This window comes from Gouania willdenowi, chromosome 15 (assembly GCF_900634775.1).
Source record: "Gouania willdenowi chromosome 15, fGouWil2.1, whole genome shotgun sequence".
Lineage (NCBI taxonomy): Eukaryota > Metazoa > Chordata > Actinopteri > Blenniiformes > Gobiesocidae > Gouania > Gouania willdenowi.
This window is the reverse complement of record NC_041058.1, coordinates 8,248,227-8,273,164: the sequence shown is the minus strand read 5'-3', so window position 1 is coordinate 8,273,164 and position 24,938 is coordinate 8,248,227. Positions and strand designations below refer to the sequence as shown.

Genomic DNA, 24,938 nt, shown 5'->3' with positions numbered 1-24,938 from the left:
TTGTAATTATAATTGTGCTGTAATTGTATCCCATAAAAATGACTTTCCCTTGGAATTTAGTTATTTTTCTAGCTATAACAGTCATAAGATCACGTTTCTCCCTTTAAATGACCTTTGGCTCTTGTGCGCATGTGCGAGCTGTGAAGCCGCTGAGGAGTGACTCCTCCTCTCTTCTTTACGATCTTTGGCGCTCTGCAGGCGGCGCAGCGCTGACCGACCACATCCACAGAACCATCAGACATGTCGGAGACCGGGAGCCAGGAGCCCAACGGCGGCCCGACACCCACACCCGCACCGGCGGTCGGCAACAAAGTGACCGTGGTGCTCGGAGCGCAGTGGGGCGACGAGGGGAAGGGAAAGGTGGTGGACCTGCTGGCTCAGGACGCGGATATGGTCTGCAGATGTCAGGTGGACACACGCACGCGCCTCTCCACTTGTGTGTAATTGTTGCGCAGCGTTCAATTACACTCAAATTAACTTATAATTAATTACAGAGTAGTTAGAGTTGGATACATGTAATTTCCTGATATCTTTGCTTCATTGTGTCTTTGTTTATCGTTGTAACGAGCTGTTGTACATGTGTAATAGGAAAGTTATTATAACCAACAGGCTGTTGTCAGCTCTTTGAAAGTAACACTAGGCCACCGATATCAAAGTCAGGACCCGCGGGCCAAGTTCGGCCCGCCAGAGCATCTAATCCGGTCCACGAGAAGAAAATTTTGTTTAAAGTTAAAAAATAAAAAAATACAACAAAAACAGCACTTTTTGTTAATTTGTCATAAATTGCAGATAAAATATGATGGCGGTTGCAGAACTATATTATTTACAGTAATATTAAATCGCAATTATTGAAAAAAAAATAAATAAATTCTCGCAAATTATCCCACAGAATTCTGGCAAATTACACAGCAAATTTCCAGAAAATGTATTGCAAAGTCAAGGACTAATTTGACCAATTGCTTAACATTCAGGATTTTGTTTGAATTTGTGTTTTTTCCCTTCACAAGAATATTAAAAAAAATATATATATATTTTGGTCCGGCCCTCTTGATTTTAAACTGGGTCATATGTGGCCCTTTAACTGAACTGAGTTTGACACCCCTGCACTAGGCTATAGGGATTCCCTGTTTAGTTTGCCATGTGTCTTTAGCAGGTCTCGAATGCACAACTGCAGCACGGCTTCACTTCTAAAGCTGATAGTCTTTCTGCTCTCACTGCGAGGGCTAATGTCACCTTGAAGAAGCTGCTAACTGCCTAGCTCCTCACACACCTGAGGAGATGCTGTGATTCATTTATAAATTTATAGCAAACATTAATAACAGTGCCCCGAGGTTTACCTCCAGAGTCTTTAAATGACTTATCTCCTCATATAATACTTGAAACCAAACTAAACTTAGTATTTTTGAACAATTGGAAAACTCAATATTAAGTATCCAGTCATTTTTGCTCAAAGTTAAACTGCAACAAAAGCATTAGTCATATAATAATAAGTCAGGATGTAGTTCACTTTAACACATCTGGAACTAAATGTTTTACACATCACATTTTTGGGGGGGACATCATTTACCATAATACTAATTTGTGATAGGGCTGGACAATATAGACCAAAAAAAATCATATCTCGATATTTTTTCTCAAAATTGCAATGACACTATAAAGTCTTACCAGAAAGACAATTCTGGGTTAAAGTTGCTGATGCAACATTTATTAACAGACAGCTGCACAATATGTGCCACTTTTGGCTTCTTCTCTAAGGGACAGCATGTGCGAGTGAGTTCTGTAGTGTAGCTTGTTTACGGGAAGGTCTGGGTTATAACCATCAAACTGACTGAAGTATTTTAATATAAAATAAGCTATAAAATAAAAATATACCAATATAGACAATATTGTAATTTTCCATAACGTCAAAAATGGAAATCTCTATGTATCTTGAATCTCCATATTTTGCCCAGGCTTAATTTGTGACACGGTTTTCTGGTTATAAACTTTGCCAAAAGAATTAAAGCATTTGCCCGTACACGCCCCATGAACTTTAGCAACGTCTGTTATTAAGCTATGTGGTTTATTGTGGAGTTCTTCTTCCACCCTTTGCAGCTGGAACAGCTTCCACTTCACAGGCAGGGTTACTTTAAGACTGTGTTAATAGGAATATTGGCCCATTCTTCCATTGCACATGTTTTGGGCCTGGCCAATAGTTTTCAATGAGAAGCCCTGACTATCAGTTCCTGATTTAATTCATCTCCGAGTTGTTCTTTTGAGGTCGGGACTGTGCACGGCCCAGTCAATGAGTAGCCTAGCATAGTCCTGTGTGTTTAATGAGCAGCGGTGTTGTAGCAGGAAGAAACCAAACTGTTCCCACAAAGTTGGGAGCATGACATTGTTCAAAATGTTTGTACTTAAGTTACAACCAAGTTACATACTTTGGTAACACTTTACCTGAAGTTTTATAAATAAGGCTGACATTGTGTTGTCATTAGCATGAATACGGTGTCATGAAGGCTGTTATTAAGTGTCGTTTGCTAAATTATGACACTTTTCGCTTAATTATGACACATTTGGAGCTACCAACAACCACGTATCAGATTATATCGGCCTGTTAGAGTCCGATATATAACAACAACCTGAATTGTTATTAAACAAAAAAGTAAGAAAATCCAAAATGTTACAACTGGTCAATAATATAACAAGATGCTGAGTCTAAAATGTAAAAACTTTTAGTGTATATAATATATATATACAGTAAGTATATATACCCATACACATTTTTGTATAATACTACACTCTACATTGAAGCAATAAGCTAAATGTTTTTGCCTGCCCCATAATGTAATAACAATTGCAAAAAGTTTTTACGTTTCTGGCTCAGCATCTCATCATATTATTGACCAGTTGTAACTAGGGCTGGGCAATTTTGCCACAAAAAAAAAAAATCCAAAAGTGCAACTGTATTCCTGTGATTGTCCTCAAGAGTTTAAATGCATAGAACAATCCCAAAATAAAAAGTAAATGAGGCTCTGTCATTCAACAATTTCAAGCTCTAACCCAGGTTTAGCAAAAGTGCAACAGCAACTTCACAGTAGCTTCAGTTTTCTGATTAAGAAATCAGATAACTACATATAATATTATAATTAAAAAAAATAATAAACTCTATACTATATATATAATTTTAATTTTTTTTTAATTCTTATTAGCAAAATAAAAAAATGTTTTATCTACAAATTCGATAAATCAATTAAATTTATTTTTTTGCCCAGACATATCGAGCTCTATCAGACCTGCATATAACATATTACATTTATTGAGGTTATTTTTTAGTCTTCTAATTAATCTTTTTTTTTAAAAAATTATTTCAAGTAATTGTACATTATTCTTATGTTTAAGGTTCAATTGTATGGAACCCATTGGTTAATAATGAACATGTTTGTGTTTCTCATACCTACTGTTGCTGACTATTGTTCTCCGTTATATATAATATCACTTAATCAAGCCTTTTCTAACATTCCGTACTACAAAATGAGTAATAAAAGTATGCATGAGCTGTGCTGATATCTTATTGGACCGATATCGGTATCGGCCACCACGCATTGTCTCAATATCGGCATCGTATCAGAAGAAAACGCGTTTTTTTTTGAGGACAACCCTACATAATTTAGCTTAAAACAGTGACTCGTGCAGAAAGTTGGTACAAGTTAGGATTGATTAATAAAAATATGTTTGACATCTTGTGATTTGACTGTAACCATGTTTTAATACCATCAGAAAAGATTATAAAATAAAAAAAAAAGTTGTGTCTTTACTGAAATTTTATTAGTGTAATAAGTATTTAACACCTTGGTCTTTAGCTCCATGTATGTTTATCTGCTTTTAAATAACTCCGGGTGCCTGGAGTGACTGAGGTTCAGAGAAATATTGGTTGTCTCAGCTGATAACTGCCTGACATAACACAGATAGTCTCGGGTTTCCTTTGCTCCTGTGCTCGCGCCAAGGCTTGAGATGCGTAAAAATAAAACTGTTATTGGCCGTCGGTCCTGCACTCACACTCCTGTCTACTATGGGGAGTGTGTTTGGATGTTTCAGAGGAACTCGATGATGCGTGAGTGAGTGAGAAATGAAGGGCTTTTTATAAACGATGCTTCGCCTGCAGTATTTCTCCAGATGAATTACACTCCCAGAATTACTAGAAGTCGCTGTTTAGATTACAGAGCTGAGTAGCAGCTGATACCAGGATCATATTTATACTCAAAGGTGTTATTATAATGTCTATGTTTTAATATTTACTACAAGCCCTGCCACCACTAATATTTAAGAAAAGGACTTTAGATGAATAAGAATGAAGTAAAAATACTTTTATGCATCTGTTTACAGCAGTGGTTCTCAAACTTTTTTTGGCTCAATAACCTCCTTTTTCTTATTCCTAAATCAAAGTGCCCCCTTTGTGTGCAACGTTTTGCTTATAAAACAATTTAAAAACAACTGTAGAGCATATTGATGGAATGAATGAGTGATAACACACATTTTAAAGAATCTAATTTTGTAAATAAGTGGAAAGAAACAGTATTTTCTCAGTATTTCTTTTTTTCTTCTTCTGGAAAGTTTTTGATTATGTTTGAGCTTAGATTCTTTTTTTTTTTTTTGTTTAATGCATTTCAGTTGAACTAGTGACAGTGAAAGTATAGAAATACAGTTGTTTCAGATTGTGTGTTGTTTTAATAGTAATAATTTCAAAAAATAAAATAATGATAATGGAAAAAATTCAAAAATCTTTTTTAATTTTTCAGAAATTTCAGGCGACCCCACATGGGGTCCCAACCCCAAGGTTGAAAAGCACTGATTTAGTGGCTCCTGAACAGATTTATTTCTAGTTTTTTTTTTTTTTTTTTATCATTTGTGGTCATCTCACACCTGGGGAAGGACCAAGTCTGACACTTAATTTATTAATATTACTAATCTCAAGTACCTCCTGTAGTGCCCTCGAGTACCCCCATTTGAGAAACACTGGTCGAAAGGACACTATATCCCACAATGCAATGTGTGAAACTCGGGCTGGGCGATATGCCTGGAAAATGTATAACGATATAAGTGTTTCATATCAGTCGATATCAATAATTATTGATACATTTTTTTTTTAACCTAGTCAACATAAAGACCAGAAGAAAAAAGGTTGGATTTAAATACTTTTATTTTAAACGTAATATTTAACATTTAAAAAGAGGTCAACACAACTATGGAAAAAACCTGAATTAAATAATCAAACTGATCAATGTGCAAAAATATAGGTGTTAAATAAATGCTTAATCAAACAAAATGTGCAGCTGTTCCTCTGCCTACATCCCCCAGAATGCCTTGCAGTTCTGGGTCGGGGATTGTTTCCAGGTTTTTTTTCCAACGGTGTTCAGTGAATTTATCGAACATTCTATCGCACATATTTTCTATTGATATTGATCACATCTCTGTCGTTATCGTTTTATCACCCAGGCCTACGTGAAACTTTTCCGACAGTGTCAACAAATATAAGTGTTTACTGTAGGGAGCAAAACAAACTTTTGTGTGGCAATTTCATCCTTTTACATCTTTTTTTTCTCGAGCAAGTAATCTTTAATTTATTGATCTATGAGGCCTACACTATGTCTTCATCTGATAAAAAAAAAAGTAAATTCTCCTGCAGCTTTAAATTTAATGAAATAAGTCTGTGTACAAATTCAATAACTACACTCAAAACATCTCAATGGAAGACGCTGAAAGAAAGGTCACTTTGGGTGTTTGCACTATTCTGAAGTGGACTATTTTAGGAAGAAAGGGCAGGACTAAATTCAAAAGCAACCAACTCTGAAAGGAAAAGGCTTCCTATTGCAAAACACAGTTGTTGTTGTTGACTGCTGCATGTGTTCATTGCAATGATTTAATATTTAACAGAGAAATATGATACTCAGTCATTTAGGTTAGAGATGAAAAAGATGCAGCTTTCTGTTGCAACTTCAAGTCTTTTCACAGCCCAGACAGCATAAAAACTAGTGATGCACCTAATAAGTTAGGCAGAAAATGGCCCCAAAGTGCATTTTTTGGCCAATAATTTTTATTTCAGTGCATTCCTATAAAAAACTTAATTAACGGTCATTAAATAAATTTAATTCTAGCTTCTTTATCCCTCTTTGGTAACAATTGTGGCAAAAGGGCTGCAGTGCTAGAGTATCAATAACATATTGTGGTTTTCAGAACATTTGGAAGATGAGGATTTCTTAATCACATAAGTGTTTTTAAAGGTGACAAAGTCCAAGTATTTCAACTTGCACATATGGAGTAATGGGCCCCATTTATATATTGGTATGTGTCAATGATTCGGTACCACCAACTGTCTCAATATTTGACTCACAAATAAATGAGAAGACGACTTTAACGAAAATTGCCTAAAAAAGGGGGGTAGGCCCCTCTGGGCCCTAATCTAATTGTGCAAGTCATAATTGTAATCTACGTTGAATTATCTTTGAAATTATATATCACACGACTATGTTCCCATAAATTTGGAACTTACCAGAAATGGGGGGTGGGGGTTTAAAAAAAAAGGGCTCCGAGCGTCTCATCATAGCGTTCATACCCCTGGCGGCCCCGTGACACATACGGGGTAATGGGCCCCATTCGTATATTTGACTCGCACATAAATGAGAAATCGACTTTGGTTTTTTTTCTTTTGGGGCCCCTAGGGGCCCCCCTGGGCCTCAAATCAAAAATCGGGCTCTGAGTGCCAATGCGTACACATCCATAGATTATACCCACCAATTTTCAGCCTGATCCGTTCACGAATAACAGAGGAATTGCGATTTTAACGTAAACAAGAAGAACAAAATGAGTGGTATTTTGTGTCCAGTAGCCCGGTGTCACGGACTGAGATAGACTCAGAAACACTGCAGAAGTGGAGCAGAGGTGTGTAGAACAAGATTTTCTGGTTGAACAGATTTATTTTTCTAAAGTTCTGGGCAGTCCAGTTTGAGTAAACACAGTTTTCACACCGTATAGATTCAAGGCTTAAGACAGCATGTTCAGTAATTTCAAATGGAGACCCCCACATACAACATGGGTTCAATGCAATGGTTATGGTTTTATATTATAAACATGTGGTTTTGTTTTAGCATTTTTAATCGTTATTTTCAACTCTTTACAATATTGCGGGACCTATGGGACATTATATTCATTCTGACACACATTTTCTGCTCATAATTTATCAAATTGATGCTGGAACTCTCCACATTTTGATGCAAAAATAAGTTTATCCAATTAAGATTTTATTCACATACTCAAGTTGTACAGTTTTGTTACTTATTTTTTCATTGAGAGCAGCTCTACATTTTAAGCTATTCAAACATGGTTAACAATTGGATCTATGCACACATGGAAATGATTGTCAACAACAGGACTTGAAACCGCATTCAGGAGGCAGGTCTTTGCTCATGACAAAGAAAAAAGGTCATGTTGTGTTATGACACTGTAGTCAGACTCTTTGTGACACGCTAAACATTTGGTTTGTTTACCAAGGCAAACGGAAATAACACATAAAGCAAAAATTGTGGTTCCCAAATGGTCTTATTATTATTCTTGAAATGTCAAAGGCTGCTTGGTTTTATCACTTATTGTCATTTTGAGTAAAATGTGTCTGAAATTTAAAAGGTTTGCAGCATTGAAAGATCCTTATTAAAAGCCTTTTTTCACAGCAATTATTTAAATCTGTGTCCCTGTAAAGTGTTAAAGTGCTATTTGAGTAACTTTGAAGAACGACAGTTGTCTTTTGCTTTGGATTTATATCGGTAGGAATATTTCGGAGGTGTGGTTAAGTAACCCGATGCATATGAACAGAGTGATGTAAGTTATGAACAGGAAATACTGGATCATCAGCTGTCAGACTCATAAACAGTCATTCTTTACTTGTGCAATTTCAAGTTTTCCCTCCTGAACTGAAAATAACAATCCATTTAAAAATCCAGTAGAGAAAATAGCTCCCATTAAGAATCAGATTTTTTTGTCTATTGACAAACATGTTGCCTTTTATTAGACAATTTTGTTGTCAAATACATGCTTTTAACTTGAGGGATAACGCTTCCACTTTGTTCTCCTATTATCTCCTATTGCTGTTAGCTTAATACGTTGTTTTTCAGGAGATTTACTTTGATCTCCTGACAAGTTTCGACCATCAACTGCCAATTTTAACGTATTTTTCAAAAAGAAGACGGAAAGAACTTCCTGGAATTATTACCCGGAAGTCGAAGAAACCTCAAAGCCATCAGCAGATGCCTCTGAAGAAGACTGACAGATGACAGTCGAAACATGTCAGGAGATCAAAGTAAATTTCCTGAAAAACATTTGTCTGATTAAGTGAAACTAGGGATGTAACGATTAATCGTAAGGCAGTTAAAAATCGATTCATAGGTATCACGGTTCACATCGATACTGTGAAAATTGAATCGCAGTATTTTTTTTAAACGGCAGAGGACGCTCTAAATATATTTATCCTTCTCTTGTCCAGAAGGGTTGGCGGCGGCAGAATCTGCTACTACTCTCTTTCTGGCCGCCTTCTACTCTTAAACATGTTCATAAATGATTCCTTACCCCGTTAGCACCGAAAGAATATCTGTAAAAGTCACGTTTTTCTATTAGCTCTGTCTACTTGGGCATAGCGTCTCTTCTTCACTGCTAGAATATCTGCATGCCAACCGACCACTGGGTTACCAGCGCCCTCTGCTGGTCCAAACAAATATCTGACGTAAAAATACAGTGCAATGACTGTTTTTTTTTCCAATTTTCAGTTGCACTTTTAAAAAGAAAAAGAACTATTATGCCGTTTTGCATTGTTTACTATAGAACCAGAATTTAAATTAACAGGCTTCTTCTTCATTTGTATTATTCCTTTATTTATTTCATTCAAGATTTATTTTTAGTTAAATTGCATTGTTTTGAATAGTTTATCAAGGAATTCTTTTGACAATGAAAAATAAAAGGAAAATAGTACAGTATTTTCTAAAATAAAAAAATAAAGGAATATTTTTCAGTCATCATTTGTCTACAGTCCCATTTTGTAAAATAAATCATGAGAGAATCGTATCGTGAACCCAGTATCGTGAATCGAATCGTATTGGGAGTTGAGTGAATCATTACATCCCTTAGTGAAACATTAAGGTACTTTTCAAAAAGTAGACAAAATAACTTGCTGGAATTATTACACTGCTAGCTCTCCAGCCAATGAAAATGCGATGTATTGTAGGGTGTCATGTTTCCCATCATCTTGGAAAACGGATGGAAAAATCAAAATTTTAATTCCATAACGGAAAAATAAATCTGACCCGTTTCTTTTTTTTGCTCTCTTTATTTATAAATATGAAATTTTTAACAGATCGAGTAGTGATCATGTTATCCCGTGATGGAAAATGAAAGCATTTTAATGTGTGATGAATAACAGGTTCAGATTATTATGACTGCTTTCATATCTGAAAAGGCACAGGTACTAAGACAGGTTTAGATGTTGGTGGATTAGCTGAGCTGGTGGTCACTTTACCTGGTGACACGTCACGGCAGAAGCGTCTCCAATCACACGTTTACGCGAAGGGATTCGTGTAAAATGTGTTGGTGATTCAAGATTTCAAAAATAATGTTTAGAGATCATATCTGTCACATTTCCATGATGTTTTCCCATTAGCATTGTGGCTAACGGGTGACGTAATCTTGCGTGATTTTCGTGTAAACATCGCGTTTTTGTAAGTCATCTGAAGCATACACAAATAAAAATAGTAGCTGATTCTATGAACCCTATTTTTCCTGTTTGGTGCGATATCAGGAAGTTTAATTGCCAGTGAAACGCAAGTTAGAAAATTTAAAATTGAAAAATCGGAGGCCCTAGCTACGGGGTATGAAATAAAGAAAATATTAGGGGGGTAGTTTTGGCCCCCATTGTCTAAAAAATGGGGGCATTTTAAAAAATATTGGGGGCCATGGAAAACAAAACATAGTTGGAGCTTTGATATTTTTATTGATTAAACTGTACAACGCAATTAAAGGAAAAGCTCATCCTTTCTTTTTCAGAGAAGTTTGCAGTACCATAGTACAGTAGTTATTACAGAAAGAAGAAGATATTGTAGATGTAGGGAAACCATGCGTTTATTTAGCGCTTAACAGCGTGTACATGTTACACAAAAGAAAACCCTAAAAACAAACAGAAGTATAATAGAAGTTTAATAGACCTACATTTTCTAAAGAAATGTATATATATATGTTATGTCTGGAGTATATACTCGATTCTTGACAAAAACTTGGGGGCAATTTTGGCCCGTGGAACAAGGTTCTTGGGGGAATTCTTGGCTAAATTGAGGGGAAAATGGCCCGTGGCCATCGCTAATTTCTGACATGATAGCGTCACCGCTACACCTAAAAACTTTACCCAACACGTAGTCGCACGTGTTCACCAGCATTAACAGTAACCAGCATTTCAGACCTATGAGCTGAGAAATGTCAGACCCATGTTTAGTTCAGGTCAGGGGCCAGAGTCACAGGTTCAGGTCAAGTAACAGGACTTTTTCCCTATTATCACTTTCCTTCTCTGATATCATACTTAGTTTGTCACAATCGAACACAAACGTGTTCAAACAAACAGCAAAGCAGTAGAACACACTTATATAAGACCAATCATATCGCTGTGCTGAGGCCGGACCTCTTTGGTTCTGTGGGGCTGAAGTGCATCGTAAAAGTTGTGTCTAAAACTGAGAGGCATCTGCCCCCCCCACCACCCCCACCCCACGCTCCCATCTGCCCCCCAAGTCCACCTTCAGGGAACTTCTGTAGCCAAGAATAACCCAGTGGTCAAAGCACATGGTGAGCTTGATTCAGACCCAGTAGGAATAATAAACTAAAGCCTTATTATTACAGTATTTAGACTTTATGTAACATCTTCATAACACAATAATAACTTTATTTTGCTACACTTAACCCTTTAACTTTGTCCTGGTAATGGGCTTAAAGGAATTAAGTCACAAATGATTCCGTAAGGAGATTTTTATTATTGTGAAATGTTAAAATCACAGCTGTCACTTCTATTGCCCTTTTTGTCTTATATACGCATTTTCAGTGTCTTTTCTTTGAGGTTTAAAACAACATATAGGACAGAAAACCCAATACTCACTTAAGGAAAATTCATATCAAGAAGATGTTAGTTTGAATTCTTACTGTCAAAGTCCACAGTGGAGTTTACACGCCTTATACCTGGAGGCGAAGTGGTGACAAGTCAGTGCGGCGCCTTCTAAGTTAAATTAGTTATTTATTCTCATTCTTTAAACACATTTAAGATGATTGTGTAATGTCTAAACAGTAGTGGAAGTAGACCTCCTAGAAATGTACTGCAATGCATTACTTGGACAGAATACTCTGCAATAGCTCTACTCATAATAAGGTTTAACTCTCACTTTTCTGTCTGTATGTACATAATAAAACGCTGAACAATAAAACACATTGATGTGAAGTAAAGTTGCAAAAAAATAAATGCACGACAGTTAAAGTTTAGCTAAATAAAACAAATGTAAAGTCAAGTGTTTGTGGTGAAAAACAGCTGTGAGTAACATCTATTTCAAGCTTTTACATCAGTTGTTGGACATGTAGATTTTAACCAAACCAAAACTTAGAATAAGAAACTACCAAACAGGCAAAATAAAATACTAAATGGGTCTTTGTTTCTTTTAACCATCTGACTGAAAAAAAAACCCATTTTACTAGAAAACACTACAAAAAAAAAAAAAAAAGAATACTAAAAAATAAATTTAAAAACATACACACACTGGACTGAAAAAAATAAAGAAATAAAAAGTCTGACTGTGATACTGGACTTTAAACTAAATTAATATTGATACAAAACAACAGAAATTGTCACTGATGTAGTTTATTACTATTTATATTCGTATTTAAAGCCGTCAGAGTCTCAAATTGGTGTTAAAACCCTAAACAAATGAAACACTTGAAGAGCAATTATAATAAATGAAGAATAATGGTCATTTTAAACTCTTTGACTCATAAATAACACCCATTCCTGGTAAAATTATGCTGATTAAGCAGCTGGATTGATTTTCTTAGAATGCAAACAGAACAAAAACAGTAGTGTTGCCTCCTGAAGGATCTTTGAGGAATCAAAAGACATAAAATGAGGCGAGGTGCTCCACTGTGATGCAGGGAAGGGTTTCTGTCCTGCATGTGTTAGATGTCTGTGCTCTAACAAACGCTTATCTAATGAATGTGTCATGTTCTGCAGAGGGCCTGATAATAAGTAGTCATTGAAAATACGTTTAAGGAGTTTGTCACACTGATGTAAGTCAAAACAAAAGCCTCAAGTTCAAAATAAATCTTCAAAAATAAAAGTAGAATAAATAGTGTTATACTTAAGCTGACTTTTCAAAATTTGATCATATTAAAGCTGACTTAAAGTTAAAATCAAATGTAACAAGTGACTTTTAAGTGTTTTTTCCCACATGTGCAACCGTAGTTTCTTCAAGATTGTAGAAAAGACTTAAGATTCCTTTCTGTTTTTCTCTGTAGTCCATTTAGGGCCGCGTTGCATTCAAGGTGACATAGATACAGTAATCGTGTCATTAGAATTGAAGGTGATACTTAAGGAAATGGTTCCTATTTATCCCCCCAAGTGCATGTGTTTACACGCGTCTCTGAGCAACAGCTCACACTCACAAACGGTGGCCACTGACAGCGTTTCAACACGAGGCCTGTTGCTACACGCAAAGTTATTCAGCCTGACATTCTGCACTTCAAACCAACCACTGCACAGCTTTCCCTGGGGTTTCTGTTTGCTCACTAGTGTCCTTTTTGTTCCCTGCAGGGCGGCAACAACGCAGGACACACCGTAGTGGTCGACACGGTGGAGTACGATTTTCACCTCCTGCCCAGTGGCATCATCAACCCCAAGGTTACGGCCTTCATCGGTGTGTAAACTCACACTGTGTTGTTTTCTTAAAGGGATCCTCCACTGTTTTTACAAATGTGGCCTAAAACCTTTGAAATGTTGCTATTAGAAGATCTATACCCAACAAAACACAGTATTTTGCACCTGTGTTCCGCAATCTTGAAATCACGTGATCGAAGACGTCACACAGCCCCATTGGCTGTAAACATCTCATTGTTTTCTATTGGAGTGAAGCTTTCAGCCTGATTTTTAGATCATTTAGCAGCTTTTTTGGTCAAAATGCCAATTTGTGCTGCTTTTGGTTGGTCTAAATCAAGGGTGTCAAACTCATTTTAGTTCAGGGGATAAATAGCGATGAGTTTGATCACAAGTGGGCCACAGGTTTTAGGTGGGTAAACGAACAATTTCAACATTAATGTGCCCAAGTTTTGGCTTCCAGTTGTAAATTAGACATAAAGTATAAAAGGCATCAACAGTATCTAAGCGATAAGTGACAGATACTTAAATGTCCTGAATTCATCTATTTTTTTTAACCAATTTTTTTTGGTTTGGGGAGATTTTTGGCTGACCCTCTGATGGCTGAAGTTAGTGAGTAAATCACGGACAAAACAGTCCGTGATTACTCGCTAACTTCAGGCATCAGAGCATTTAAGAGAGAGTAAAGATCCCATGGGAAAGCTTTTCTTCTCTGCTTCATTGTCTACTACCAAACCGCAGAGTTGAAATTGTCGCCCCCTGCTGTCATAGATTATTTTTGGGGTCACAACTGCTTTTATCCTTTTTCCCTAAACAAAAGAGGTTTTCATCAACATCTTTACCTTTTCCTGATTATTTAAAGCAACCAAAAGTAGCACAAGTTGTCATTTTGACTGAAAAAGCTGCGAAATTACCTAAAAAGCAGGTTGAATGCTTCACTCCAATAAAAAACAATGAGATGTTTACAGCCTGTGGGGCTGTGTGACGTCTTCAATCACGTGATTTCAAGAACATAAGCTCTAAAATGATAAAGTTGTCCCATTTTTAAAAGTTAATAAAACGAATATGGTGCAAAAAAATGCATTTTGTTAGGCATAGATATACTAGTAAGGACATTTCAAAGGATCCTGTTAAAGAATTGATTGAGATTCCTTTCAGTCCAATGTTGGCTGCTGCACTGAGTGCGATGGCTTGACTCAGAGCCATGATCAGGCCACATTGTATCCACTCATCTGCAGTAACTTCATTAGCTAATGGCCTCTTTTTCCTTCTTTAAGGCCTCCAACCCTGCACATGCACTTCACCACTGCAGGCTGTGTGATTTGTCAATAATTCATGTCGTCTTTGCTGCTTCCTCTTTTACACATTATTATTGCTGTACCGCAGAGTTCAATCACTCTGCTGCGAGGCGTGTGACATGCAGTTTACCTTTTGAAGTTTAAGCTTTCAAAGCCCTTTTTTCCACCTTGTGTTCCTTTCATTCACTCTGTGTCATCGATTTATGTATATAAATAAAAACAATGATAAATCTACACATAAAACTACAATAAATGCTGTTTTTTTTTCCTGTTTATTGTTGGCAAATACCAAGATAATTGGTTCTTTCAGGTTTGATCCACTAAAAACATTTTTACATGTTTTCTTATCAGATGCCAGTGGTCATAGGACTGTTGTTAAAATCACTTAAATGTCGAAATGTACCAAATTTCTTTCTTCAAAGTCAAAATCAACATCAATGCTCGACATCAGATGTGATCAACTGAAGGCCCTCGATCTAATTTTGTGCAACCCCTAAAGTAAACACAAAAAATGGCTCAAAAAACACAGAAAATGTCTCAAAAAATACACAAAAAGACCATAATTATAGACAAAAGACGACTGAAAGAATAAAAAATACTCAAAAAGATAGCAGAAAAATATAATAATAAAAAAAGCACCAAATGAGAACAGCAATACACAAAATGAAAATAACAATAGAATATAAAAAACTGCAAGAAAAATACACAAAATGAGAAATAATTTACAAAACAACAACAAAAACACACAGAAGTCCTTTGTTCTTTCCTGTATTAATGCTCAGATCATTATTCTTAATGCTGACATGAATGTTGGTGTAATAAATGAATCAAACTTTATTTATGAAGCACCTTTCTTACAAATTAAATCGTAGTCCAAAGTGCTTCACAGAATTTTGCTAAAGTGAGTGACTTAAAGGTTATTCATTCATTGATTTTTCCACATAATTAATTCATAATTATACACAATTCTGAGACCTATTTATTTATAGTTTTTTTTAATTTATTTTTATTTATTTATGTATTTATTCTGTGACTCAAGATCTTTTACATTTAAAAATATCCATTAATTATTTATTTTTTTCTCTTTTTTTAGAGTTTTTCCCATCATGCACTGGGCTTGATTTTAAATCCTGAGGGTGAAATTATTTCCATTATATCCAGTTTTTTTTCCCCATCAGGTAACGGTGTTGTGATCCATCTGCCTGGCCTGTTTGAAGAGGCAGCAAAAAATGAGCGCAAAGGAAAAAGTGAGGGTTTGTTTTTCTATTTTGTGCTGTTTGACATCGACTGCTTTAGCAAAACGAGGCTGTTTGTGTGTTGTGTGCTGAAACACAAGGTTTTGTTTGTGTCTGCAGGCCTGGAAGGCTGGGAGAAAAGGCTGATCATTTCAGACAGAGCACACATTGGTAAGTTCTGCCAGCTCTGCCCTCTGGACCTTCCATTTTAATCTGTGTGTGGACGTTTGATCGTGTATTTGGAAAGATAAAAAACTCTGAGAGGGTTTTTCCCTGTCTTGCTCTTTTGTGTGTGTGTGTTCCTACTTTAACTCCAATGTAGTGTTTGACTTCCACCAAGCTGTGGATGGCGTTCAGGAACAGCAGAGGCAAGAGCAAGCAGGCAAGAAGTAAGAAACATACGGCCACAGCAGTACGACTATTCTGTTCCTGGCACTTTTGGGGCTTGTTCTATGAAGCTGGATTTCTTCTTATCACGCTAACTTCCGGGATTTGTTCGGTGTGTCCTATACGACGCTGGTAAATCACCATGGTAACTTAGGCTGAACACCTAACCTGGTCGGAAGTAGGTTTTGTTCTGGATAAGATCTGAGCGAGTACAAAAGTCCCGCCTCCTGAACAATCAGTTCTCTTGGAAAATGACTTTGCCATTGTTAGAAGATAATAGTTGGTGCAGATCTGACAGCTATGATAAGTGGAGGTTTCCTGCAATCAGATAAGGTTTTTCAGGATTTTTTTTAATCTCCTGTCTTTGTCAGTGGAGTTCTGATGATCGCCTTTGATGGTTCCTTTGAAGTTTCGCTTGACTTCCATGTAATAGTTCCAGCGAGATTAATTTTGTCTTCTTTTTGAGTAGTATGTTAAGTTAAGGTTTTGTTTATTCAAACAAGGTTTTTCAGGATTTTTTTTTTTAATCTCCTGACATGTTTTGACTGTCACCTGCCAGTCTTCAAAGGAACCATCAAAGGCGATCAGCAGAACTCCTCTGACGAAGACTGGTATGACAGAGAATGTTTGGTTAGGTGAAGCCCGCTAACGGAGAGACATCCTGGATATACAGTACCTATCCAGTACAGGCCCCCGATGTTTTCATCAAGTCGTGGTTCAAAGCGTGACCTCACACACACGCAGTCAATCTGCACTGCTGCCAATTGACGTAATGAGCACTCCTGGCGTTGCATATGAGGATCTAGATGTGAGTTTGCAGGTCGTAATTCAACCCTTGCAGTGGTAAAATCACTGTTTTGGTTCGCGCTTAAAACCTGACACAGTCTGTTCATCACCCAACAGGAGAGAGACACAGTCAGAGAATCAATGAGGATTGAACTTGCTGGGATCAGATTGATCTGAAGCAGGAGTATATTTAGGTAGTTTATTACTAGGAGTGTCCGTCCCGTAAAAGAAGCTTTATATCAGTGTGACTTTTACAAGCACGTTTTCTATCAAAGGGTTTAACCAGCTTCTAAAAGTACCTCAGTGGGTGAAGGTTAAATCTGGATAAAATATACTGTAGAACCCAGTAGAGACCTTTTACTTTAAATGCCACGCCACATAATTCATCATTCAATCATTTATAAGAAAAATTGTATTTAATATGGATTCATATATAAATGTTTATGGATCTGTTGTACCAGCCTATCCAGATCATGATTTTAAAGTGCTGTATAGTATCTATCGCAACAAAACGAAACTCAGGAAGTTGGTAGCAGTCCAGCACGAGCAGACACACATTAGGTAATGCATAAAAACGGAAACAATTTTGAAGTTTTTTTTTCTGAGTTAAGGCTCGAGTAAGGCATAAAAACTACCGGTAGTTCAAATATGATGACCATACTTATGGTATGGTATGAAAAATACCAAAAATGTGGAAAAACACCCACATTTCGGAGGTAAGGCATTAGAATAGGAAAAAATAATAATTTCTGAGATAAGGCTATAGTAAGGCATAAAAATTGGATTTTTCTTAATGCCTCAGAATCTTTTCCTGAGATAACACAGTAAAGCATACATTTTTTTTTCCAAATATAAGGCTATTGGAAGGCTTAAAAGTTGAGTACAACATTTTAAAACACATTCAAGTACTACATGTTAAAACACTAATTTGGCCTAGCCTTTATCAATATTAACAACTAATTATTTCTGATGATTTTTAAGAGCATTTTCCTCCAGCTTTCAATTTTTTTTGACAAATAATCATTTTAGTCAATGTTTTAGTCATCCTGCCTTTACTTGCTTCTAGTCTTTGCTGTTTTTCTTTGGCGAAAAAGTCACAATGTCTTAAATTTGTCGTCAGATAGTGAAATTTATCTTGAGAAATCTTTTCTGTTTCTATAAACCCCACAAGCTTGTCTCATGTGCAGAGTTTTATAGTTACACACACACACACACACATGCACACACTGGTCAATGCTAATAAGGAAACCCAATCCGCAGAGGGGTTGTTCGTCTATTTCTGCTGTTGCGTTTGCATTCATGGTAAACAACGTGTGCTGCTGTGCCAAGCTTTTCTTTTATTAGGTGGAGTCATCATTAGGTCTGCTCTGGGTTGAAGTGTGTGTCACTTTTCTACCTGTTTTGTTAGTTTATCTCTTTCATCAATAAAGATGTACTCTTAGAATGGTGTCGGAGTTTTTGTGAGAAGTTATTGATTTGAGTTTTTAGGGCTGGAATGGATTAGAATTGTAGGATTTTAAACAATAGCTCATCAATGGAGTGTTTAGGTTTAAGCATCGTTTTAGGAAAAGCTTTGCAGACGTATTAAAATGTTAAAACCCTGTTGCAGACATGGTGTCAGGAGTTTGAAGACTCTTTAATAATGTTATGTTGTGTTATCTTGTTTTCTCCTTCTGCTCAGCCTCGGAACGACAAAGAAAGGCATCGGTCCGGTGTATTCCGCAAAGGCTGAACGAAGCGGTCTGAGAGTATGTGACCTGCTGGCGGACTTCACACAGTTCTCTGAAAGGTTCGTTTCTGTTTTTGTTTCACACAAACCTGCAAAAGTCTTCATCCTTTTTCTGTTTTCCAGTATTCAGGCTCGTGATCAAACATTTACTTGTCCTATTGTTATGGCTGATCGGTGTAAAAAAAAAAATCTTTTGTGCTATCTTGAAGGAAGTTTTTCTAAAGTTAACATCAAAGAAAATATGGTCACATCAAAGGTTACCATTTGTTGCATGTCATTGAGTTAATTTCACAATTTAATTTAATGTCCTGAATTTATTTTCCTCCAATCATTTTCTTGAGCATTCATGAGGTCAGGCACTGTTGATGGATGAGAACGCCCAGCCTATAATTTCCCATGTTGTTCAATGAGGACAGGACACATCAAAGCATGTCTTTCTGGTCCAGGCTTTGTGCACTGAGGCTCAGTCACGTTGGAATATTTTTAAAAAAGGGCGTTTCTAAAACTGTTCCCACAAAGTTGGAAGCATAGCATCGTCCAACACGTCTCTATTAAGTTTGTTCTCTAGTGGAGATAAGGGGCCTGGCCCTAACCTGGAAAAAGCAGGTGTGGCCAAAACCTTTTGATCCTTACACCAAATCTGAATATTATAAATCTTCGATTGTGACGACTTATTGTATTAAATCCGTCCTGTCACAGGTATAAAGCTTTAGCTCAGCAGTACAAAGCCATGTATCCCACTTTGGAGATCGACAAAGATGGAGAGTTGGACAAATTAAAGGTAATAAAAACAAACAGACAAACTGAACTAATACTTGAATAATTAACGTGTTCTTTTTACGTTATAAGTTGGATTTCTGTGTATTTTTTTAGAACTATGTGGCACACATTAAACCCATGGTGCGAGACGGCGTGCACTACATGTATGAAGCTCTACATGGTCCTCCAAAGAAAATCCTGGTGGAAGGAGCCAACGCAGCTCTGCTGGACATTGACTTTGGTCAGTAAATCTGATCTTTTTCTTTGCATTTCTAACACATCAAGTACACACTAGTCCTGCTACACTACTCACACTAATACTACTACACATGCACCTTTTGTACAACGGCTGCTAGTTGTGTTTATAAAAATATATTTGGTACTGTAGATCAATATTTTTATATAGGTATATAAATTTCATTTATTGTTATTGCAACTGGATGCGGACACAATAATACACAAAGTGCTGGTTATAGTTGTGTTTGTGTGACAAATAAAGAATCTTGAATCCTAAAACGACTCTTTACCATCTTAAAAAGTGAAATGCTTTGCTTTAATCTTTTTTATGTTTACAGTTTGTCCATTTATTAGAATAATATTGATCATTAATAAACTATTTACCCCTATTTTAAACACATTTCTATGTGTAACCCTGTAACCAACACTTGGTTTTAAGGGTTACATGGAGCTACTAACCCAGGGGTTCTCAACTGGTCTCACCCTGGGACCCACATTTTGCCATGGTCATTAAATCGTTTTTTTTTTTAGAATTCAACCAACCAATTCAAAAAAAAGCTGTTGAAAACACACATGTGGAATCTTTCTTTTTTTAAAGACAAATCCATTAATCTTCCATTTTACAGCATGCCTGTCAAAAGAAAAGTTTCTTTCAAAATAAAAGGCAAGTCCAACATGCAACATTAAGTATTTATTTATTTATTTTTGACCAGCTGTCTGCGACCCACCCAGTACAGATCCGCGACCCACTTTTGGGTCCCGACCCACCAGTTGAGAATCGCTGTTCTAACCAATTTAAAAGGGTCAAATGCATGAAATCAGTTTATAATCTTTAGTAAAGGTTGATTTCTTTTCTTAAAACAGCACCACATTATATTCTCCCTCACACTCATATTTACACAAAGTTATATAAATAAAATAAATATAAATTATAAAAATAATGTGTAAAATTCTCTGTAGGACACCCACCCTTCTCCAATCCTTAATAACAACACTAAAAACCAGAAAACCCAGTAAAGATGGTAAATAGACATATTAATTTACACTTTTCTAATTGTAATCATTACACATTACTTTATCATTTGCAGTTTCTGTAAAATCACAATATTTACAAACAGAAGCTGTTGGAGGTATCTTCAAAGGGGACAGCTTTTCTCAGAAACCGTTTGAGATAGTAATTTTATATTCTGATGTGATAGTGTTTTCTTATGTATACATCTAACTTCTTATATTTAAGACATTTAGGAAAAGGTTGTGAGTTATAATGACAACCAAACTTCATTTCCTTCCTGTTGTTTCAGGTACGTACCCATTTGTGACGTCGTCCAACTGCACGGTGGGCGGCGTGTGCACGGGCCTCGGGATGCCACCACAGAACATAGGCGAGGTTTACGGAGTGGTCAAGGCGTACACAACCAGAGTGGGCATCGGTGCTTTCCCTTCAGAGCAGAGCAACGTAAGAGGGCACGGTAGAGAGTCGATTAGTGGCAAACCTGGTACATCAGTGACTCTGCGCGTTGTAGATGTGCTAATTTTCTTCATACGACTCGTATTTTGATTGTATAAATAGAACTAGTTTGGAAAACACAGCTTCAAATGAGAAAGAGATGGAAAAGCTTCAAACAAGCATCCATTTTTGTAGACTTATTTTGCTTAATGTTTTAAGGCTGATCACAGTAACAAAACACAAGGAAGTTATGCTACATCATGTATGAACGTAGTGGGTGGGTGAGTGTTGGTGGTGGTCGGAGGGGCCGATGGCGCACTATGGCAGCCTCGCTTCCGTCAGTCTGCCCCAGGGCAGCTGTGGCTACAATAGTAGTTTACCACCACTAAGTGTGGAGTGAAAGAATAATGCCTTAATTCTGTAAAGCGTCTTTGAGTGTCTATGATAAAGCGCTATATAAAATTGATGCATTATTATTATTATTTATCAGACAAAGGTTTCAAAGCAGGTGTAGAACAGTGACACTGTTTTATTGGCCTTTTTTTTCTCATTTTTACACTTTTTTTTTTCTTTTTGTTTCCTTTTTTCTAATTTTATCCCATGAAAAAAAAAAGTGCCAAGTTTTTTTGTTTGTTTTTTTCTCATTTTTTTCTTTTCTTTTGTTCTCATTTCTAAAATAAAATGAAAGGAAAGTGCCTGGTAGATGCCAGTTTATTCTGCAGCAGGAGAATCAGCACAAACATTCTTTAAACTAAAGAACTAATGCTGAGTTAAAGGAAGAAACAACCCAGCAAAAATGGATTATTCCTGACGTTTTGTTCATTAATTCATATATAAAACAATATTTACATAAAAACAATTTCATTTTTTTAAAAACACCTTCAGCATTTTTTAACTCAGTTTAAAGTTTTGCACCTCCTACAGGTGCCAAATTCAGCGTTTTTTATGCTGAAACGGAAAGTGATTTGCAAAGGTTTATTTTGTGTCACTGTGGAATTCATGGAATAAACGCACACTTATTCTGTTTGTCACAATCTGCAGGAAATAGGAGAACTGCTCCAGACTCGAGGGAAGGAGGTCGGCGTGACCACGGGCAGGAAGAGGAGATGTGGATGGTTGGACCTGGTGCTCATCAAATACGCTCACATGATTAATGGATTCACAGCGTGAGTTCACTTCTTCAGTGTTGTTTTTTAAGCTGTTTTTACCTTTTAATAAACATACAGAGAAAATTGTATTTTTGCTTTTGAAGCGGAGATAATTATCATCAACCTAATTTAAAAACTGAATGTTTTGTTGTTTTTTTTTTTTGCTGCTTAATATGTTTGTTTTTTGTTTTTTTTTTCCAAAGCTTTCTGTATTTAATCAAATGCATTTGGGCCTAAAAAAATACATTTTGCTGTGATAATTAATGGCTGTTTAAAATCAACGGCAAAATATCAACTAATTTACACTAATAAAGTGTATAATTAAACATGTATGCAAACACATTTTCATGTTAGAAACATCAGATTAATTCTCAAACAACATTAAATCAGAAAATTAAGTCCTAATGTTTTATGGCCGATGATAAATTGCAGATAACAGCATCTAGAAGTTTCCGTGTTGTGGCTCACCTGTCTACTGTTCATCACCCGTTTGTTCTCCATCAGTTTAGCTCTCACCAAACTCGACATACTGGATGTGTTTTCGGAGATTAAAGTGGGCGTGGCTTATAAACTCGACAACAAAGCTATACCTCATTTCCCAGGTGTGTAATTGTTTATAAGATTATTGGTTTTCCTCACCTGCTTTGGAGAAAAACGCCAAACACCGTTGCTCTCTCCGAGCTGTGTCTGCATGATTTTTTTTTCTCCTAATTCCAGCCAATCAGGAGGTGCTGCAGCGCGTGGAGGTCCAGTACGAGACGCTGCCCGGCTGGAACAGCGACACCTCGGCCGCCAGGAGCTTCGACGAGCTTCCTGAGAACGCACAGAAATACGTGAGATTCATCGAGGAACACCTCGGCGTGCCTGGTGAGGAAACGCACACACACACACACACACACACACACACACACACACACACACACACAGGGCCCTCATTTATCAACCGTTCATACGTTCAGATCTGAGCGTTCGACCAAATTCACGCAAGCTTCGGTATTGATCAATTGTGACGTGATCGTACACTATTGGAGCATAAGCAGAGACACATTCAGAACAGATTAAACTAAATAAAATTAATTTTTAAAAAAGTAAATGGTTCCTTAAACTTTTTCAAATGCGCTGCAGTAATCAGTAATGTGATGAATTCTATGTGAAATTGTCTGAAGGCAAAATAAACACAGACAATGGACAACATTTAGTAATTTTTAAGGCTTTATTTAAGCATTTCGAATGTTAATTTATTTTAATGCAATACTTATTGTCTAAAGCGTGCGCTCTGAGGCCGTGTGCGTCTCCGGGATCTCTGCTGTGAAGTTGCTTGTAGCGCACACAGGGGGCAGACGTCACCTATGGTCCGTAGCTGATCCTCTTCCACGCAACGTTGAAACGCGCTTTTTTAATTTCAGTTTTGTTTTACTCCACCTCAGATGTGAAGATGCAGATTTTCATCTTGGAAAAGCTTCTTTTCTTGTTTGACCTCAGTGGGCGGGGCCTCCGAAACAGGAGGGCGTAACGTGTTAATGACAATCGAATTCAGCCACCGGATTTATCAACACCTGATCATTTGTACGCTGGGATTGATCTAATACGAATGTTTCATGAATGACACGTTGGTTTTGTCGTACGACCAAATGTGAACTCAAATTTACACCAGTTTTTATGCTGGGCTGATAAATGAGGGCCAAGGAGTTTTTCGGAAGTTTAAATGTAGGAAATTTGTATTTTATTTGTATTTGTATTGTATTCAGTTTTGTGTCGACTATGTCAGATGATTAATCTCTTTGCTCTGCACTGTTTTTTCAGTGAAATGGATTGGAGTTGGAAAGTCTCGGGAGTCCATGATCCAGCTGTTCTAGCAAAGAGAAAGAAGAGAAGAAAGCAAGGACACTATTGTAGCTTTTCCTTCTCTCTGAGGAATCAGCATCATCTTTGGTCTCCATGCTACTGCAATGTAACAAACTGGACCATCATTCAGGATCAGATCCCATCAGACGCCTCCTTTTTTAGGGTTTTTAATTTTTTTAACATTTTACGGCAGCAGCTTCACTCTTTTGACTTTAACAATCTTACATCTTTATTTCAGACGACTGTAATCTTGAGAATACCTCACAGTCACTCATTAAGTTAGTGAGGAACAGATATTTCATGTTTTTATTTGAATCTATGCTGTGATCAAACGCCCTGTGCCAGTTTTTGCTGTGATTCCGAGTTTTAAACTTGCGCACTTTTCAGTGATTCAAAACAAAAACAAAAAACTGACCACTTGAAGTTGATCCTTTGATCCTGTGAGAACCTGCTGATGATGAAAGATGAACTGAGATGATGATCTGTTTTTGGTGTTTGCTGTGTCAGCAGGTGACTTTTAAATAACGGTGCTGTACAGTTGCCTTCCTAATAAACCGTTAGGCTGCTCATTTCTACTCACGTGTTTATAAGGATGTGTCGGCCCTGCACTCATAGCATCTGATTATTAGGGCAGCAGCCACAAATGGTCAATATTGTTCAATAAAAGAAAGTTAGAATATTTCTGATTTTGTTCAGTGTTGAGAGCCTGTGCTACAATAATATGAGGCATTAAACTGGCGTTCTTTCAGAGAAATCATTAAAGTTGATCTTCTTCAAACTCTTTTTGCCAAATAAGATGATTATTTCTTTTTTGTTGAGAATGAAAAGCAGTCAGACATGTTTTATTTGACTATAACAGTGGGGTCACTGAGAGAGGAATAATTAAAAACCCCTAACCGTCACAATAACAACACCTACATTTGATCATTTAAAGCACATGAGCCAATTCGGCATGCAAGAGGAAGTAAAACTGACAGAAAACATGAATTATTGTGTAAATTACCTACTAATCCAGTTGTAGATATCTCAAATTGACCAAATCCACAATATTTTTAGGGGCTTGCATTGTTCTTAAGTTTATTTCACATGAATACAGTCATTTTTAATTGCAAAGTGTGGAAATAACTCAATTTTTCCACAAATCTCGCAATTTCTAA

General features: G+C 36.7%; 1 protein-coding gene across 1 annotated transcript; it reads left to right on the top strand.

Annotated features, from left to right (window-relative positions):
- The first annotated feature begins 162 nt into the window (after nucleotides 1-162).
- On the top strand, nucleotides 163-24,562 carry adss2 (adenylosuccinate synthase 2). The gene is made up of 13 exons (XM_028469482.1): nucleotides 163-408; nucleotides 12,851-12,953; nucleotides 15,387-15,455; nucleotides 15,564-15,614; nucleotides 15,766-15,832; nucleotides 18,298-18,405; nucleotides 19,045-19,126; nucleotides 19,219-19,345; nucleotides 20,643-20,797; nucleotides 21,830-21,954; nucleotides 22,441-22,538; nucleotides 22,654-22,803; nucleotides 23,740-24,562. Exons 1-13 carry the CDS (start codon nucleotides 241-243, stop codon nucleotides 23,790-23,792), a joined length of 1,356 nt encoding a protein of 451 aa, XP_028325283.1. The 5' UTR covers nucleotides 163-240; the 3' UTR covers nucleotides 23,793-24,562.
- The last annotated feature ends 376 nt before the right edge of the window (nucleotides 24,563-24,938 follow it).